The sequence below is a fragment of the Pseudophryne corroboree genome, chromosome 7 (genome assembly GCF_028390025.1).
Source record: "Pseudophryne corroboree isolate aPseCor3 chromosome 7, aPseCor3.hap2, whole genome shotgun sequence".
Lineage (NCBI taxonomy): Eukaryota > Metazoa > Chordata > Amphibia > Anura > Myobatrachidae > Pseudophryne > Pseudophryne corroboree.
Genome location: NC_086450.1, coordinates 292,124,184 through 292,143,113, shown reverse-complemented (window position 1 = coordinate 292,143,113; position 18,930 = coordinate 292,124,184). Strand labels below are relative to the sequence as shown.

At 49.3% G+C, this 18,930-nt stretch overlaps 1 protein-coding gene across 2 annotated transcripts in view; it reads right to left on the bottom strand.

The window, feature by feature from the left end:
- Positions 1–5,463: 5,463 nt before the first annotated feature.
- The window catches only part of KATNIP (katanin interacting protein), a 465,431-nt gene continuing 451,964 nt past the window's right edge, over positions 5,464–18,930 (bottom strand). For both annotated transcript variants that reach the window (XM_063934227.1, XM_063934226.1), the window contains 2 exons: positions 6,395–6,480; positions 5,464–6,174 (listed from right to left, as the gene is read on the bottom strand). In XM_063934227.1, coding sequence (XP_063790297.1) covers positions 6,116–6,174; positions 6,395–6,480 — 145 coding nt within the window. In that variant the 3' untranslated portion in view covers positions 5,464–6,115. The remainder of the gene's footprint in view (positions 6,175–6,394; positions 6,481–18,930) is intronic.

Here is an 18,930-nt window from a genome sequence, read left to right as displayed (position 1 = left end):
TGGGTGAAGTCCCCACTCTCCCGGGTGAAGGTCGTGTCTGCTGAGGAAGTCTGCTTCCCAGTTGTCCACTCCCGGAATGAACACTGCTGACAGTGCTATCACATGATTTTCCGCCCAGCGAAGAATCCTTGCAGTTTCTGCCATTGCCCTCCTGCTTCTCGTGCCGCCCTGTCTGTTTATGTGGGCGACTGACGTGATGTTGTCCGACTGGATCAACACCGCCTGACCCTGAAGCAGAGGTTTTGCTTGAATTAAGGCATTGTAAATGGCCCTTAGTTCTAGAATGTTTATATGAAGAGATGTTTCCATGCTTGACCACAAGCCCTGGAAATTCCTTCCCTGTGTGACTGCTCCCCAGCCTCTCAGGCTGGCACCCGTGGTTACCAGGATCCAATCCTGAATGCCAAATCTGCGGCCCTCTAGTAGATGAGCCCTCTGAAGCCACCACAGGAGAGACACCCTTGTCCTTGGCGACAGGGTTATCCGTTGATGCATCTGAAGATGCGATCCGGACCATTTTCCCAGTAGATCCCACTGAAAAGTTCTTGCATGGAATCTTCCGAATGGAATCGCTTCGTAAGAAGCCACCATTTTTCCCAGGACCCTTGTGCACTGATGCACTGAGACCTGTCCTGGTTTTAGGAGGTTCCTGACTAGCTCGGATAACTCCCTGGCCTTCTCCTCCGGGAGAAACACCTTCTTCTGGACTGTGTCCAGAATCATTCCTAAGAACAGTAGACGTGTCGTTGGAATCAGCTGCGATTTTGGAATATTTAGAATCCATCCGTGCTGACTTAGCACTACCTGAGATAGTGCCACTCCGACTTCTAACTGTTCCTTGGTTCTTGCCCTTATCAGGAGATCGTCCAAGTAAGGGATAATTAAGATGCCTTTTCTTCGTAGAAGAATCATCATTTCGGCCATTACCTTGGTAAAGACCCGAGGCGCCGTGGACAATCCAAACGGCAGCGTCTGAAACTGATAATGACAGTTTTGTACTACAAACCTGAGGTACCCTTGGTGAGAAGGATATATTGGGACGTGGAGATAAGCATCCTTGATGTCCAGCGACACCATATAGTCCCCCTCTTCCAGGTTCGCTATCACCGTTCTGAGTGACTCCATCTTGAATTTGAACCTTTTTATGTAAGTGTTCAAAGATTTTAGATTTAATATTGGTCTCACCGAGCCGTCCGGCTTCGGTACCACAAATAGTGTGGAATAATACCCCTTCCCCTGTTGTAAGAGGGGTACCTTGATTATCACCTGCTGGGAGTACAGCTTGTGAATGGCTTCCAGAACTGCCTCCCTGTCGGAGGGAGACTTTGGTAAAGCAGACTTCAGGAACCGATGAGGAGGAAACGCCTCGAATTCCAGTTTGTACCCCTGTGATACTACCTGTAGAATCCAGGGATCCACTTGCGAGTGAGCCCACTGCGCGTTGAAATACTTGAGACGGGCCCCCACCGTGTCTGAGTCTGCTTGTAAAGCCCCAGCGTCACGCTGAAGACTTGGCAGAAGCAGGGGAGGGCTTCTGCTCCTGGGAAGCGGCTGCATGGTGCTGCCTTTTTCCTCTTCCTCTGCCCTTGGGCAGAAAAGAGTGACCTTTTGCTCGCTTGTACTTATGGTAACGAAAGGACTGAGTTTGAAAAGACTGTGTCTTTTTCTGTTGATGTGAAGTAACCTGGGGTAAAAAGGTGGATTTTCCAGCTGTTGCCGTGGCCACCAGGTCTGTTAGACCAGCCCCAAATAACTCCTCCCCCTTATACGGCAATACTTCCATGTGCCGTTTGGAATCTGCGTCCCCTGACCACTGTCTGGTCCATAATGCTCTTCTGGCAGAGATGGACATTGCGCTTACTCTTGATGCCAGGGTACAAATATCCCTCTGCGCATCACGCATATATAGCAATGCATCCTTTAAATGTTCTATAGTTAACAGAATATTGTCCCTATCCAGGGTATCAATATTCTCAGTCAGGGAATCCGCCCATGCGACTCCAGCACTGCACATCCAGGCTGATGCGATTGCTGGTCGCAGTATAACACCAGTATGTGTGTATATACTTTTCAGGATATTTTCCAGCCTCCTATCAGCTGGTTCTTTGAGGGTGGCCGTATCAGGGGACGGTAACGATACTTGTTTAGATAAACGTGTGAGCGCCTTATCTACCCTAGGGGGTGTTTCCCACCGTGCCCTAACCTCTGGCGGGAAAGGGTATAGTGCTAATAACTTATTAGAAATTAGCTGTTTTTTATCGGGGGAAACCCACGCTTTATCACACACCTCATTTATTTCCTCAGACTCAGGAAAACTATTGGCAGTTTTTTCACACCCCACATAATACCCGCCTTTGAGGTATTTGTAGTGTCAGAAAAGTTCAATGCCTCTTTCATTGCCGTGATCATGTAACGTGTGGCCCTACTGGACATTACGTTTGTCTCGTCACCGTCGACACTAGATTCAGTATCTGGATCTGGATCCGTGTCGACCCACTGAGGTAGCGGCCGTTTTAGGGCCCCTGAGGGTGTCTGAGACGCCTGAACAGGCACTAATTGATTTGCCGGCTTTCTCATGTCGTCAACAGTTTTTTGTAAATTGCTGACATTATCACTTAATTGCTTAAACACAATCATCCAGTCAGGTGTCGACTCCCTAGGGGGTGACATCACTAACACAGGCAACTGCTCCGCCTCCACCTCATTTTCCTCCTCATACATGTCGACACACGCGTACCGACACACAGCACACACACCGGGAATGCTCTGATAGAGGACAGGACCCCACTTAGCCCTTTGGAGAGACAGAGGGAGAGTCTGCCAGCACACACCCAGCGCTATATATATACAGGGATAACCTTATATAAGTGTTAATCCCTTATAGCTGCTGTTAATCTAGTTATTTGCTGCCAAAATGCCCCCCCTTCTCTTTTTTACCCTGAATCAGATGCAGTACTGCAGGGGAGAATCAGGGAGCCGTCCTTCCAGCGGAGCTGTGAGGGAATAATGGCGCCAGTGTGCTGAGGAGATAGGCCCCGCCCCTTCACGACGTCCTTAACTCCCGCTTTTTTGTGTAAAATGGCAGGGGAAAAAATACATCCATATAGCCCTGGAGCTATATGTGATGTATTCCTTTTGCCAGCTAAGGTATATGTGTGTTATATTGCGTCTCAGGGCGCTCCCCCCCAGCGCCCTGCACCCTCAGTGACCGGAGTGTGAAGTGTGCTGAGAGCAATGGCGCACAGCTGCGGTGCTGTGCGCTACCTTAGTCTTGAAGACAGGATGTATTCTGCCGCCGCTTTCACCGGACCTTTGTCTCTTCTGGCTCTGTAAGGGGGACGGCGGCGCGGCTCCGGTGACCCATCCAGGCTGAACCTGTGATCGTCCCTCTGGAGCTAACGTCCAGTAGCCTAAGAAGCCCAATCCACTCTGCACTCAGGTGAGTTCGCTTCTTCTCCCCTTAGTCCCACGATGCAGTGAGCCTGTTGCCAGCAGGACTCACTGAAAATAAAAAAACCTAACTAAACTTTTATTCTAGGCAGCTCTGGAGAGCTACCTAGTTTGCACCCTTCTCGGCCGGGCACAAAAATCTAACTGGCTTGGAGGAGGGTCATAGGGGGAGGAGCCAGTGCACACCACCTGATATCTCAAGCTTTTATTTTGTGCCCTGTCTCCTGCGGAGCCGCTATTCCCCATGGTCCTTACGGAGTCCCAGCATCCACTTAGGACGTTAGAGAAATAAGAATGCAATAGTGTGCGGATGCAGAAGGGGAGTACATAGAAGGGGAATGGAGTTAAAATATACCTAATATAATTAAATGCAAATTATAACATCAGTCTCGTTAATTAATAGCCAGACCTTGTAAATGTTTGAGATCAATATGAAGTAATTTAAGACAAGGAAGGTAGGGAGGAGGACAGTGATGTACCTACCATGGGCATTAACTTCTTATATGGCTATCTCATGTGGAAAAGCATTTAACTCATTATTAATGGCTGCAATTAAGTTCTTCAAAGAAATTAAATGATCAGGGAAGAAGATCATTTATTTTTAAATGACTAATAATGCAGTTCATTCCCATTATACTATGACAAAAATGTCCTTGTATCCTGTCAAAATACACAATATACCCAGGCAGTGGCATAACTATAGGGTTACGAGTCGCACCCGTGTGTCAACCTTAGAGGGGGTGACACCAAAATGCTGGCTCCTCCACAGTGACACGAGCCAGATGCTGCAGTGTGACGTTCTCCTGCAGTACTTCTCACAGAGGAGGAGGCGGCAGTGCAAGCACTAGTCTCTGTGGGCAGCTGAACATCTCCTGGAATGCTGGGCATGCCCACGGAGTGATGGAATCAGTATATCCAGCAAGGCCACGCCCCTTTATGATAGGCCATGCCTTCAGGGAGTGGGGAGAATATAAGGGAGCCATTGGGTGTCACCAGACCCAGTGATGTCTCTGTACCCAGGTGCTATTTTAATTGGATATTTACACGTAGCTCTATGGCTGTGCACTTTGTGTAGTCAACAGTATACTACAGTATGTGATACAGTTCTTCTAGCTAGCCTACACTAGAGCTGTGAAACATAGCTGTAATCTAATATAACTAGTTCTCTGTGGTATCACCAATATCTGCCACAGCTTTGTCATGAAAACAGAATTGTCTTTGGAATAATTAGTCCATATTGTACAGACGCTTACAAAATCATAAACTAAAATCAAAAGTAATTTTTTTTTTGCTAATTACATGTAACCCATTCCTTTGAATTCCACACACACCATGGCACGTTCACATGTATGACCCGTTCATTGCTAATCTGCTGCTTTCCCAATCAGGAAAGCACTGAAATTTTGACTAGGAATAAATCTATGCATGCATGTTAATTATTAACGGTTATGAAAAAAAACAACAACACAAAAACTACATATCTTATCCCCAAGCAACCAAAAAGCATATTATACCACCAAAAAATGTAAGGGTACTGCTACTGCAAAAATAATATTTTTATTATGGGGAAAAAAACGACACACACACAAATACATCTAGAAATGTCAGCCCGATAAGAGGTTTTATTAGTGCTTCAGCAGTGGTGCACAAAACTAACTAACTAACTAACTAACTAACTAACTATCTATCTATCTTCTCATACTGTTTAAATGTGCTTCTATTGACAATATGGATACAGCATAAACTGACAATGGTAATGAAACAAATGCTGTTGATAGCCAAGAGCATAGAATATTATTATTGTAAACACTGACATCTGCTACTTGAGACCTGAGATTATGGAAAGTAACAGTGCATTTAAAAAGATTTACAGAACTAGGGCACACACTTAAACATTTAATGTGAATTAGCAAAATATAAGACAGAAAAAAAATAATAAAAAATCCCATAGAAAAACAAGATATTTGTTATTCTGTCCTCGTTGTTTTGTAAAATAAATCATCCGACAAAGGATAATTTGAAAAATTCCGTTTATTTTTGAACAGTAAAAAACATTTTAACATGAACTATTACATTTTTGTAAACACTTTGGCCCTTATTCCAAGTTGTTCGCTCGTTATTTTTCATCGCATCGCAGCGATTTTCCGCAAACTGCGCATGCGCAATGTTCGCACTGCGGCTGCGCCAAGTAAATTTGCTAAGAAGTTTGGTATTATACTCACGGCATTACGAGGATTTTTCTTCGTTCTGGTGATCGGAGTGTGATTGACAGGAAATGGGTGTTTCTGGGCGGAAACTGGACGTTTTATGGGAGTGTGTGAAAAAACGCTGCAGTTTCTGGGAAAAACGTGGGAGTGGCTGGAGAAACGGGGGAGTGTCTGGGCGAACGCTGGGTGTGTTTGTGACGTCAAACCAGGAATGAAACTGACTGAACTGATCGCAGTGGCAGAGTAAGTGTCGAGCTACTCAGAAACTGCTTAGAAATTTCTATTCGCAATTTTGAGAATCATTCGGTCGCAATTCTGCTAAGCTAAGATTCACTCCCAGTAGGAGGCGGCTTAGCGTGTGCAATGCTGCTAAAAGCAGCTTGCGAGCGAACAACTCGGAATGAGGGCCTTTGTTAAATAAATAACTATGGCAAGTTTTTCAAGGTTAAATATTCTTGTCAGAATCTTCTTATTCTCCCTTTTTCTTTGTCAGTTATACAGGTTTTTGGACGTAATGCTGTAAAAAAAAAATATATACAAGACATAATACATACATACGAAGGATATTTACTTAACCTAGTAATTTCTGTAAGAAGGAATGACATCTTAATAAAAAAGCACAGAGATTGAAGATCAGATAACACATACATAGATTAAATTATAGATATTGTAAACACAAATTAGTGATACATCTAAACCTCACGATCAAGGATAGAGCAATGCAAATACACACAAACCTGGATCAGCAGTTTGGTTCTTCTTAACGCTGACAACTATTTTATTATCATTCATCATTTTCACATCTTGGTCTTCTACATGGTTACTATAAGGCAAAGATGATCTTTAATACCGCTTTATTATGGGAGCAACACAAATATAATATAAATACTATATGATTCAGTATTAAGTCTGCCTGCTTAATAACAACTATTGAATTTGTAATATACAATATCATTACGAAAAAGATTGTACAGAAAATCTGCGGTAAACTAAAATATATACAATTATAAATGATGTCATAATTGTCTATTTGATCTTTATGAGTCAAGATAGTGTTCAGTTGGGAGTTTGGAGTTACTGCATGTACGCTATCGTGATACAGAACATTGTAAAAATAGGATTTTAATAACCTACCAGTAAATCCTTTTTCATAGTCCGCAGAGGATACTGGGGTTCCATTTAGTACCATGGGGGGTATTGACGAGTCCACTAGGAGCCATGGGCACTTTAAGAATTTGATAGTGTGGGCTGACTCCTCCCTCTATGCCCCTCCTACCAGACTCAGTCTAGGAAACTGTGCCCGAGGAGACGGACATACTTTGAGAGAAGGATATAAAAGGATAGTGGTGAGATTCCTAACCAGCACACACAACAAGGGGAAAGCTACGCTAACACAACTTTAAACAGGAACAGAAACAGCTAAACCAACAATACTTAACCAATTAACCGTGCAGGAAAAACGAAGCACCGGGCGGGTGCCAAGTATGGATTACGAGAAAAGGATTTACCGGTAGGTAATTAAAATCCTTTTTTCTCTTACGTCCTAGAGGACACTGGGGTTCCATTTAGTACCATGGGAATGTACCAAAGCTCCCAAACCGGGTGGGAGAGTGCTGAGGTTCCTGCAGAACTGATTGACCAAATTGAAGGTCCTCAGAGGACAAAGTATTGAACATGTAGAACTTAGCAAACGTGTTCGAACCAGACCAAGTAGCTGCTTGGCAGCGCTGTAAAGCCGAGACACCCCGGCAGCCACCCAGGAAGAACCCACCGACCTAGTAGAGTGGGCCTGTACAGATTTTGGAACCGGCAAACCTGCCGTGGCATAAGCATGCTGGATAGTGAGCCTAATCCAGCGTGCAACTGACTTCTTTGAAGCAGGACACCCAATTTTATTGGGATCATAAAGAACAAACAGTGAGTCTGATTTTCTGTGACGAGCCGTTCGATTTACATACACCGTCAAAGTCCTCACATCATCCAAAGACTTTGAAATAGCAGAGGTTTTGGTGACAACCGGAACCACAATAGGTTGGTTGATGTGAAACACAGACACCACTTTAGAAAGAAATTGCTGTCAAGTTCTGAGTTCAGCTCTGTCCTCATATAAAATTAAATAGGGGCTTTTGTGAGACAAAGCCCCCAGCTCTGACACACGTCTTGCTGAAGCCAAGGCCAACAGTGTGAGGGTGTCCCACGTAAGGTATTTTACGTCCACCTCCTGTAACGGTTCAAATCAGTCCGTTTGGAGGAACTGCAGCGGCAAGTTGAGATCCCAAGGTGTCGTGGGAGGCACAAAGGGAGGTTGGATGTGCAGAACACCTTTCAAGAACGTCTGGACCTCAGGGAGAGAAGCCAATTGAAAGAAAATGGACAAGGCCAAAATCTGGACTTTTATGGAGCCCAGACGTAGGCCCACATCCACACCTGCCTGCAGAAAAAGCAGGAAACGTCCCAGATGAAATTCCACCGCAGAATAATTTCTGCACTCACACCAAGAGACATATTTTTTTCCAAATACGGTGGTAATGTTTAGACGTTACCCCTTTCCTGGCTTGGATCATAGTCGGGATAACCTTGTTAGGGATCCTTCTTCTGGCTAGAATCAGCCGTTCAACTTCCATGCCATCAAACGTAGCCGCGGTAAGTTCTGATAGATGAACGGGCCCTGTTGTAGAAGATCCTCGCAAAGAGGTAGAGGTCACGGATCTTCGAGGAGCATCTCCAGAAGGTCTGCGTACCAGGCCCTTCTTGGCCAGTCCAGAGCAATGAGTATTGCGTGAACCCTTTTACCTTTTTATTCTTTTTAGAATCCTTAGGATCAGGGGAAGTGGAGGAAACACGTACACCGTCTGATAGACCCATGGTGTCGTCAGAGCGTCTACTGCCACTGCCTGTGGGTCTCTCGGCCTGGAACAATACCGCTTGAGCTTCTTGTTGAGACGAGAGGCCATCATGTCGATTTGTGGATATCTCCACCGACGTGTCAAGCTCCTGAACACTTCCGGTGAAGGCCCCCACTCCCCCGGGTGCAGGTCGTGTCTGCTGAGGAAGTATGCTTCCCTCACATTCTCCGACTGGACCTGAATGGCCCGATCTTGAAGAAGATATGAGGCCTGCAGAAGTGCGTTGTATATGGCCATGAGTTCCAGAATGTTGATTGGAAGGATGACATCCTGACTTGAACATCTTCCTTGAAACTGCACCCCTTGGGTGACTTCTCCCCAACCTCTGAGGCTTGCGTTTGTGGTTAACAGAATCCAGTTCTGAATTCCGACCCTCGGCGAGGCGAGAAGTCTGTAGCCACCACAGAAGGGAGATCCTGTCTTCTGGCAAAAGACAGATCCTCTGGTGCATGTGAAGATGTGATCCGGACCATTTGTCCAACAGATCAAGCTGGAAGAGTCTTCCATGAAATCTTCCATATTGAAGCGCCTTGTAAGAGGCCACCATTTTCCCCAGAAGGCGAATGCATAGATGCACAGATATCCAGGCTGACTTCAGGACATCCCGAACCATCGACTGTATTATGGAGAGACCAAATGGCAGGGCCTGGAACTGGTAGTGACAGTCCTGTTGTGCAAACCGTAGATAAGCCTGATGAGGCGGCAAGATCGGAATGTGAAGGTACGCATCCTTAATATCCAGAGACACTAGGAATTCCCTCTCCTCCAGACCTGAGATCACTGCTCTCAGAGACTCCATCTTGAACTTGAACACTCTTAAGAATGGGTTCAAGGACTTGAGTGTCACGAACCTCGGGCAGCGGCGACCGCGCTTGTCCCTGCGGGTGGCCTGGTCTGCCCGGCGCCTCTCTTCCCCTGTCAGTCTCCGGCTTCAGCGGCGGGTCGGCGCTGCTCTCCGGCGGCTTCCCGGAAGCAAGGGCGCCGCCATCACAAGCAAGGGCAAGGAGGCGGAGCAGGTCTGACGTCACCTGCCTGCTCCGCCAATCAGGCTAGGGCGGGGAATTTAAAATCAGATACCAGGCAGAGATCCGATGCCTGAGTATCTTCGTTTCTCCTGTGGAAGCTATGATCCAGAGCTCCCTCGTCCCTGCAAGCATCCTGTGCTTCCAAGCATCCTGTCCCTGCAAGCATCCTGTGCTTCCAAGCATCCTGTCCCTGCAAGCATCCTGTGCTTCCAAGCATCCTGTCCCTGCAAGCATCCTGTCCCTCCAAGCACCTCCGTGCCTCCAGTTACCTCCGTGCCTCCAGTTACCTCCGTGCCTCCAAGCACCTCCGTGCCTCCAAGCACCTCGTGCCTCCAAGCACCCCGTGCCTCCAAGCACCTCCGCGCCTCAAAGCACCTCCGTGCCTCCAGTTACCTCCGTGTCTCCAAGCACCTCGTGCCTCCAAGCACCTCGTCCCTCCAAACACCTCGGTGTCTCCAAACACCTCCGTGCCTCCAAGCACCTCCGTGCCTCCAAACACCTCGTGCCTCCAAGCACCTCCGTGCCTCCAGTTACCTCCGTGCCTCCAGTTACCTCCGTGCCTCCAAGCACCTCCGTGCCTCCAAGCACCTCGTGCCTCCAAGCACCCCGTGCCTCCAAGCACCTCCGCGCCTCAAAGCACCTCCGTGCCTCCAGTTACCTCCGTGTCTCCAAGCACCTCGTGCCTCCAAGCACCTCGTCCCTCCAAACACCTCGGTGTCTCCAAACACCTCCGTGCCTCCAAGCACCTCCGTGCCTCCAAACACCTCCGTGCCTCCAAGGGTCTCCCAGCACTCCCTGTACTCCCAGTACCTCAGTGCCTTCAATACCACAGTGTCTCCAATATCTCAGTACCCCAGCCTTCATTATTTCTACAAGTCTTGTCTTACAGGAGACCTACAAGAATTCCTCTGGGCCTCCCGCCTGCCGTCTTAGTTCTGCATGAGGAAGACCTACATCCGGCCATCTCTACTACGACCCAGTGGCGGTTCCTCTTCCCGGTCATCGGAAGAAGCCCCGAGTCCACAACACTCCCAAACCAGGTCAGTGATAGTATACTCAGGCCTCATGGACTCGGGGGATCGGAACACGGACTCTAGTGCCATCCAGAACCTGGCTTCTCGAGTGCAAAGTCAGGAAGCAGCACAAGGTCAGGTGATGCAGTACCTCCAGCAGTTGTCCGGGCGTCTGGATCAGATTCAGGCGTCTCTGGCCTCAGTAATTCCGGCTCCTGTTCCAGCAGTCGCACCAGTTGCCGTTGCCAGCAATGTTCAACCATCGGCCGGTGTCACTCCACGCCTTCAGTTGCCTACTCCGTCCCGCTATAATGGGAATCCCAAAAATTGTCGTGGTTTCTTGAACCAGTGCGAGGTACATTTCGAGCTACTTGCACACAACTTTCCTACAGACCGGTCCAAGGTAGCATATATTATTTCTCTGTTGGAAGGTTCTGCTTTGGATTGGGTGTCTCCATTATGGGAACGATCTGATCCCATGGTTTCCAACTACACCAACTTCATCTCGTCCTTTCGAAGGATTTTCGACGAGCCCGGCAGAATGACCACTGCTTCTTCCGATTTGCTCCGTGTTCGGCAGGGCGCCCGTTCCGTGGGCCAGTACGTGGTTCATTTCCAGACCATTGCTTCCGAACTACGCTGGAATAATGATGCCCTGAGAGCTGCCTTCTGGAACGGTCTTTCCGACCGGCTGAAAGACGAGCTGGTTACTAGAGATCTGCCGGATCCATTAGAAGATTTGATTTCCCTTTGCGTCAAGGTGGATCTTCGGATGCAGGAGCGTGGAAGAGAACGTAACCGTTCGGATCGTTCCAGGTTCCGGAATCCTACTCCTAGGCCGGTGGCCTCACCTAGCTCAGATGAGCCCATGCAAATTAACCGCTCCCGACTGTCTCCGGAAGAACGACAGCGTCGTCGTGAGGGTAAACTCTGCCTTTACTGTGGAGCCGCAGATCATTTTCTTAAATCTTGTAAAGTCCGTCCGGGAAACGGGCAGACCTAGCTTGTTCCGGAGGAGTCAAGCTGGGAGTTACGACAAAAGCTTCTCCAACTTCGGACTGCTTGCTTCCAGTAACTCTAGTCTCCAATTCAGTCTCCAGGTCTTGTGAAGCCCTATTGGATTCCGGAGCTGCAGGGAACTTCGTTTCTTCCTTCTGTGCCCAAAGTTTGGGTTTAAAGTTACGGCCTATCGAGCGGCCAATTTCACTGACGGCTATCAACGGGACTAGAATTTCCAAAGGTCTCATAATGTGGCGCACGGGGCCAGTTAAGCTGCGGGTCGGGGCTCTACATCAGGAAGATTTGGAACTCTTGGTAATCCCAGAAATGCCCCATGATCTGGTTCTTGGAATGCCTTGGCTGAAAAGTCATAACCCCCACATCGATTGGAAGTCGTCACAAATTCTGTCCTGGAGTTCCTTTTGTCACACTAATTGTCTTACTCCTGTTTGTCCGCTCCGTGTTACCTCCAAAACGGATGAAGAGCACATTCCGGAGGCATATCAAGGGTACAAGGACGTATTTTCGGAACAAGCTGCTGACCTGTTACCACCTCACAGGCCTTGGGACTGCCCTATTGACCTTGTCCCAGGGAAGACGCCACCTCGTGGTCGCACATATCCTCTGTCTCTTCCCGAGACTCAAGCCATGTCGGAGTATATTAAGTCCAATATGCTCAAGGGATTCATTCGCCCCTCTTCCTCCCCTGCTGGTGCAGGCTTCTTTTTCGTGAAGAAAAAGGACGGGGGGTTGAGACCATGCATCGACTACCGCGGCCTAAACGACATTACTATTAAGAATAAATACCCCTTGCCACTAATCACAGAGTTATTTGATAGGGTTCGTGGTGCCCGCATTTTTTCAAAACTCGACTTGAGAGGAGCTTATAATCTTATACGCATCCGAGAGGGGGATGAATGGAAGACTGCCTTTAATACCCGAGATGGGCATTACGAATACTTGGTGATGCCGTTTGGTCTTAGTAATGCTCCCGCGGTTTTCCAGGGATTCGTCAACGAAATCTTTCGTGATATGCTGTATCAGAGCGTTGTGGTATATCTGGACGACATACTGATTTTTTCCAAGAATCTTGTCGAACACAGGACTCAAGTCAAAGAGGTGCTACACCGTTTACAAGAGAATCATCTCTACGCCAAGCTTTCCAAATGTACCTTTGAAGTAACATCTATTCCGTTCCTCGGTTATGTCATCTCGGGGACGGAGCTTCGCATGGATCCGGAAAAGTTGTCGGCCATTCGTGATTGGACTCAGCCTCTTTCCCTGAAAGCAATACAAAGGTTCCTGGGCTTTGCGAACTACTACAGGAAATTCATTAAAGGTTTCTCCACCATTGTTGCACCCATTACTGCCCTGACGAGAAAGGGTTCTAATCCTAGTTTGTGGCCTCCGGAAGCCATTGTAGCTTTTTCTCGCTTAAAGTTAGCTTTCACGACGGCTCCAGTTCTCCAACAACCAAATTTCGAGGAACCCTTCTTCTTAGAAGTTGATGCATCTTCAGTCGGGGTGGGGGCTGTCCTCTCCCAGCATTCCTCTGATAAGAAATTACATCCGTGTGGCTTCCACTCTCGTAAATTCTCTCCAGCCGAACGAAATTACTCTATTGGAGACCAGGAACTCTTGGCAATCAAATCTGCCTTGGAAGAATGGAGATATCTTCTAGAAGGGGCTAAACATGTGTTTACCATCTACACGGATCACAAGAATTTACTGTACATCAAATCCGCACAATGTTTGAATCCTCGCCAGGCGAGATGGGCACTTTTCTTTTCCCGATTCTCGTTCATTATCAAGTACCGTGCCGGGACTCTCAATATTAAAGCAGATGCGCTTTCCCGTTCACAGGTTCCCACAGACGAGGATGAACCTCCGGAGCGGGGTTTAATTCTGAATCCAGTTTCTGTCTCTGCTGCTTTAACTACTCCAGCTCCTCCTCCTGGAAGAATGTCCGTACCAGCTAGATTCCGCCCAGGAATACTACGGTGGGTCCATAACTCCAAGTTTTCCGGTCATCCCGGCGCTCAGAAGATGTACAAGTTTCTGCAAAGGTCTTACTGGTGGAACACCATGAGGAAGGATGTACAAGATTGCGTTAATTCATGTCCCCAATGTACACAACATAAATCTCCTCGTCTGCCTCCTGCAGGGTTACTTCGTCCTCTGCCTATCCCTGTGAGACCCTGGACTCACATTTCCATGGACTTCATCACTGACTTGCCCTGTTCCAAGGGTTGCAACACCGTTTGGGTTATCGTTGACCGTTTTTCGAAGATGGCACACTTTGTGCCCTTGACTGGTCTTCCGACAGCACCGAAACTGGCTCTATTGTTTATCCGAGAACATTTTCGTTTGCATGGGTTGCCACAAGAGATTGTTTCTGACCGTGGAGTACAGTTCACCGCCAGGTTTTGGAAAGCCCTTTGTTCAACTCTACACATTAAACTTAAGTTTTCGTCGGCTTATCATCCCCAAACAAATGGACAAACGGAACGAGTCAATCAAGATCTAGAGACTTTTCTTCGGTTGTATCTCTCTCCTTCACAGGACAACTGGGTGGAGTTGTTGCCTTGGGCGGAGTTTGCCCATAACCATTTGTTTCATTCTTCCACTGGGGAATCACCATTTTTCGTCAACTACGGGTTCCATCCCCGTGTTCCGGAATTTCCAAGCCTTCCGATAATAGAGGTTCCTGCTGTAGCGTCCACTCTACGACACTTTGGACAAATTTGGAGAAAGGTTCATGCTAATCTTAAGCAGGTTTCTGTTCGGTACAAGTTCTTTGCAGATAAGAAACGGCAAGCCGCACCTCAATATAAAGTTGGGGACAGGGTATGGCTGTCCACACGGAATCTCCGGTTGAAGGTGCCCACCATGAAATTCGCTCCAAGGTTCATCGGTCCTTACCCTGTGCTACAAGTCTTAAATCCTGTGGTCTGTAAATTGGGTTTGCCTGCCCATCTTCGCATACCTAACGCCTTCCATGTTTCTCTACTCCGTCCCCTCATACTGAATCGATTCCACTCAGCACTCCCAAGGCCAACGTCCGTAGTGGCAGAAGCTGGAGCGGAGTTTGAAATCAAAGCTATTCTGGACTCTCGTTATCTTCATAAAAAATTACAGTACTTGGTGGACTGGAAGGGTTATGGACCTGAGGAGAGAAGTTGGATTGGGGCTACTGAAGTAACGGCTCCTCGTCTGATTCGGATCTTCCACTCCAGACATCCGACTAAGCCCGGGAAGTGTCCAGGGGCCACTCCTGGAGGAGGGGGTACTGTCACGAACCTCGGGCAGCGGCGACCGCGCTTGTCCCTGCGGGTGGCCTGGTCTGCCCGGCGCCTCTCTTCCCCTGTCAGTCTCCGGCTTCAGCGGCGGGTCGGCGCTGCTCTCCGGCGGCTTCCCGGAAGCAAGGGCGCCGCCATCACAAGCAAGGGCAAGGAGGCGGAGCAGGTCTGACGTCACCTGCCTGCTCCGCCAATCAGGCTAGGGCGGGGAATTTAAAATCAGATACCAGGCAGAGATCCGATGCCTGAGTATCTTCGTTTCTCCTGTGGAAGCTATGATCCAGAGCTCCCTCGTCCCTGCAAGCATCCTGTGCTTCCAAGCATCCTGTCCCTGCAAGCATCCTGTGCTTCCAAGCATCCTGTCCCTGCAAGCATCCTGTGCTTCCAAGCATCCTGTCCCTGCAAGCATCCTGTCCCTCCAAGCACCTCCGTGCCTCCAGTTACCTCCGTGCCTCCAGTTACCTCCGTGCCTCCAAGCACCTCCGTGCCTCCAAGCACCTCGTGCCTCCAAGCACCCCGTGCCTCCAAGCACCTCCGCGCCTCAAAGCACCTCCGTGCCTCCAGTTACCTCCGTGTCTCCAAGCACCTCGTGCCTCCAAGCACCTCGTCCCTCCAAACACCTCGGTGTCTCCAAACACCTCCGTGCCTCCAAGCACCTCCGTGCCTCCAAACACCTCGTGCCTCCAAGCACCTCCGTGCCTCCAGTTACCTCCGTGCCTCCAGTTACCTCCGTGCCTCCAAGCACCTCCGTGCCTCCAAGCACCTCGTGCCTCCAAGCACCCCGTGCCTCCAAGCACCTCCGCGCCTCAAAGCACCTCCGTGCCTCCAGTTACCTCCGTGTCTCCAAGCACCTCGTGCCTCCAAGCACCTCGTCCCTCCAAACACCTCGGTGTCTCCAAACACCTCCGTGCCTCCAAGCACCTCCGTGCCTCCAAACACCTCCGTGCCTCCAAGGGTCTCCCAGCACTCCCTGTACTCCCAGTACCTCAGTGCCTTCAATACCACAGTGTCTCCAATATCTCAGTACCCCAGCCTTCATTATTTCTACAAGTCTTGTCTTACAGGAGACCTACAAGAATTCCTCTGGGCCTCCCGCCTGCCGTCTTAGTTCTGCATGAGGAAGACCTACATCCGGCCATCTCTACTACGACCCAGTGGCGGTTCCTCTTCCCGGTCATCGGAAGAAGCCCCGAGTCCACAACACTCCCAAACCAGGTCAGTGATATTGAGGTTCAGAATTGGCCGTACCGAACCGTCCGGTTTTGGTACTACAAACAAGATGAAATAGTACCCCTTGTCTTGCAGATGAGGTGGAACTGGAGCAATGACTTGAGTCTGTACCAGTTTTTTGATGGCATGCTGTAAAGTTATAATCGCCTCTTGTGAAATAGCTAAGCCTGATTTGAAGAGTCTGTGAGGTGGGAGCTCTTGGAACTCCAGTCTGTAGCTCTGGGAAATAAGATCTAAGACCCAGGGATACTGGCACAAACTTGACCAGATGTGACTGAAGAATTTTAGCCGGGCTCCCACCTGACAGCCTTCCAGGCATCGCGATCCATCGTCACGCTGAAGGCTTTGAGGAAGCAAGAGCCTGAGCTCTGTTCCTGAGCACCTGCAGTTGCTGGTTTGCGTGGTTTACCTCTTGCACCTCTGGAGGCCATAGAAGCACCTCTGGATTTGCCAGTAAACTTGGCCGTCCGAAAGGACTGTAAATTTGAAGCTGAATACGTTTTCCTGGCTGGGGGAGCTGCGGAAGGAAGATAAGTAGACTTACCCGCAGTAGCTTTGGAGACCCATTTGTCTAGTTCATCTCCAAACAAGGCCTCTCCTGTGAATGGTAGGCCTTCCACGCCTTTCCTGGAGTCTGCATCAGCAGTCCACTGGTGTAGTCACAAGCAGGGGCGTCGGAACAGGGGGGGCAAGGGGGCAGCTTGCCACCCCCAAATATGACAGAGGCGCAGGGGAGCCGGCGCTGCTCGCTCAGCAAGGGTATACAAAGCAGGGAGGCGCTCTCCCTGCTTTGCTACCCTGCTGCTGCGCCTGTCAAACTGGATGACAGGTAGTGGCAGCGCTGGCCCCGTGTAGCGCCGCTCACTCCCCCAGTGTGCGGCCTCTGCCCACACACTGCTACGCTGCTGCCGCCGACTTCCCCTGCTGCCTAGATGTTTTGGGGGCGTGGCCTAATCGCGGGAGGCGTGACCACGCCCCTTTATGGAAAAAGTGATGGTGGGGGAATCTGTGCAGTGCCTGACCCCTGACTGAGTTCCCAGCCCTGGCTCAGCCCCTCAGCCAGGGTCAATTCGAGGGGAGGGGGGGAATGTGATCAGTGTGATCACCCTCCCCCCTCCCCACCTATACAGGAAAAGGCAGGGGCTGAGAAAGAACAGCAGCCTATCGGCCTGACTGCAGCACAGCACACTGCAGCATGTGCTGTGCTGCCAACATGAGAGCTTATGCTGCTGCCCAGTAAGGAGGGAGAGGGGTGGGAGTGCAGTGCACCAGGGCCCCCGGCAGACCCCTCTATCAGTCCCAGGTCTGGGTAATTAGTACCTGCTTCCCCCCCCCCTCCTCTCGACGTCACTGACGACATAGGATGGAGCCGCTGCTGCTGGAGTAACAGAGCCTGCGAGACACCGGAGACGGAGAAGAGAGAGGAGAGTCAGCGCCTGAGCCGGGACCTCCTGCAGGTACAGGGGCCGCACTGTGGAGGGAACGAGGGCTGTACTTGGCATAGGGGGTTATTCAAAGATGAAAGCAGATTGCTGCATACGCAGCCAGATCTGCATTCATCCCTGCACATGCTGAGGGCCGCCCAGCACAGGGCAAGGCCGCCTCCCGATGCATCCGCAATTAGATTGCGGAAACATCTGATCTAAGGTTGTGTTGGCTGGCTGCGCTGTCAGCAGACATTTTTATTGGGGAGCGTCTGTGTGTGACGTCATGCAGCCGCCCCAAAAATTTTCCCGGCCTGCCCCTGTTTTTCCGTCACCACCCTGCCTTAATCCCGCTACGCTGGCACCTGTCAATCACATTGTGGTTGCATCCATCAGAGAAGCGACCACAATGTGTATGGCCTCACGCCCACTGCGCATGCGCAGTTTGCTGCCACCAACAAACTGCGCTGTGGGCCGCTTTTGCGGCGGGGTCTGAATGACCCCTATAATGTGCATAATGTGCTGTACCTGGCATAATGTGTATAATGGGCTCTAGCTGGATAACGTGTATAAGGGACTCTACCTGGCATAAGTGAATATGCAGCTCTACCTGGCATAACATGTATAAGGTGCTCTACTGTGGCGTAACGTGTATAAGAGGCTTTTACTCTGGCATAACTTGTATAAGTGGCTCTCCTGTGTGGTGTAATGTGTATAAGGGTACTACTGTGCAGTGTAATGTGAATAACGGAAACTTCTGTGCGGTGTAATGTGACTAACGGACACTACTGTACAGGGTAATGTGAATTGGTACTATTCTTTGGCTCTATATTTTTTTCGCGCACCTTCGGCGCACACTGTCCCTGTTTTCAGCATGGCGGGTACCAAAGGCAACTTTCGCCCTGAGCTCCTCAAGGTCTAGAACTGGCCCTGTCATCGATTTTTTTTTTTTAAACTATCTTTTTCTTTTCAAATGCAAGATGCTCCTAATTCAATACAGAGGAGGTGGCGCTGAAACATACCTTTGCTCATGGCACCATGGCACCTAGCTATACCTCTGATAAGGAGCACTACTGTATGTGGGCATTGTGTATAAGGGATAGTACTGTGTATAAGTGGCGTAACATGTATAAGGGGCATTACTGTGTGACGTAATGTGAATAAGGGGCACTATTTTGTGGCATAATATAAATCAGGTGCACTACGTTTGGGGTAATGCGAATAAGATTGTAATACTGTGTGGCATAATTTGAATTGCCTGCAGATCCACGCGGGCGGCATCTCCTTTAAAAACAGCCTGCTACCGCAGGGTGCTGTGTCCTAGCCACCGCCGGCTGTCTCTCCTTCACAGTTGCTGGGAGGAGGCGTGGCTATGGT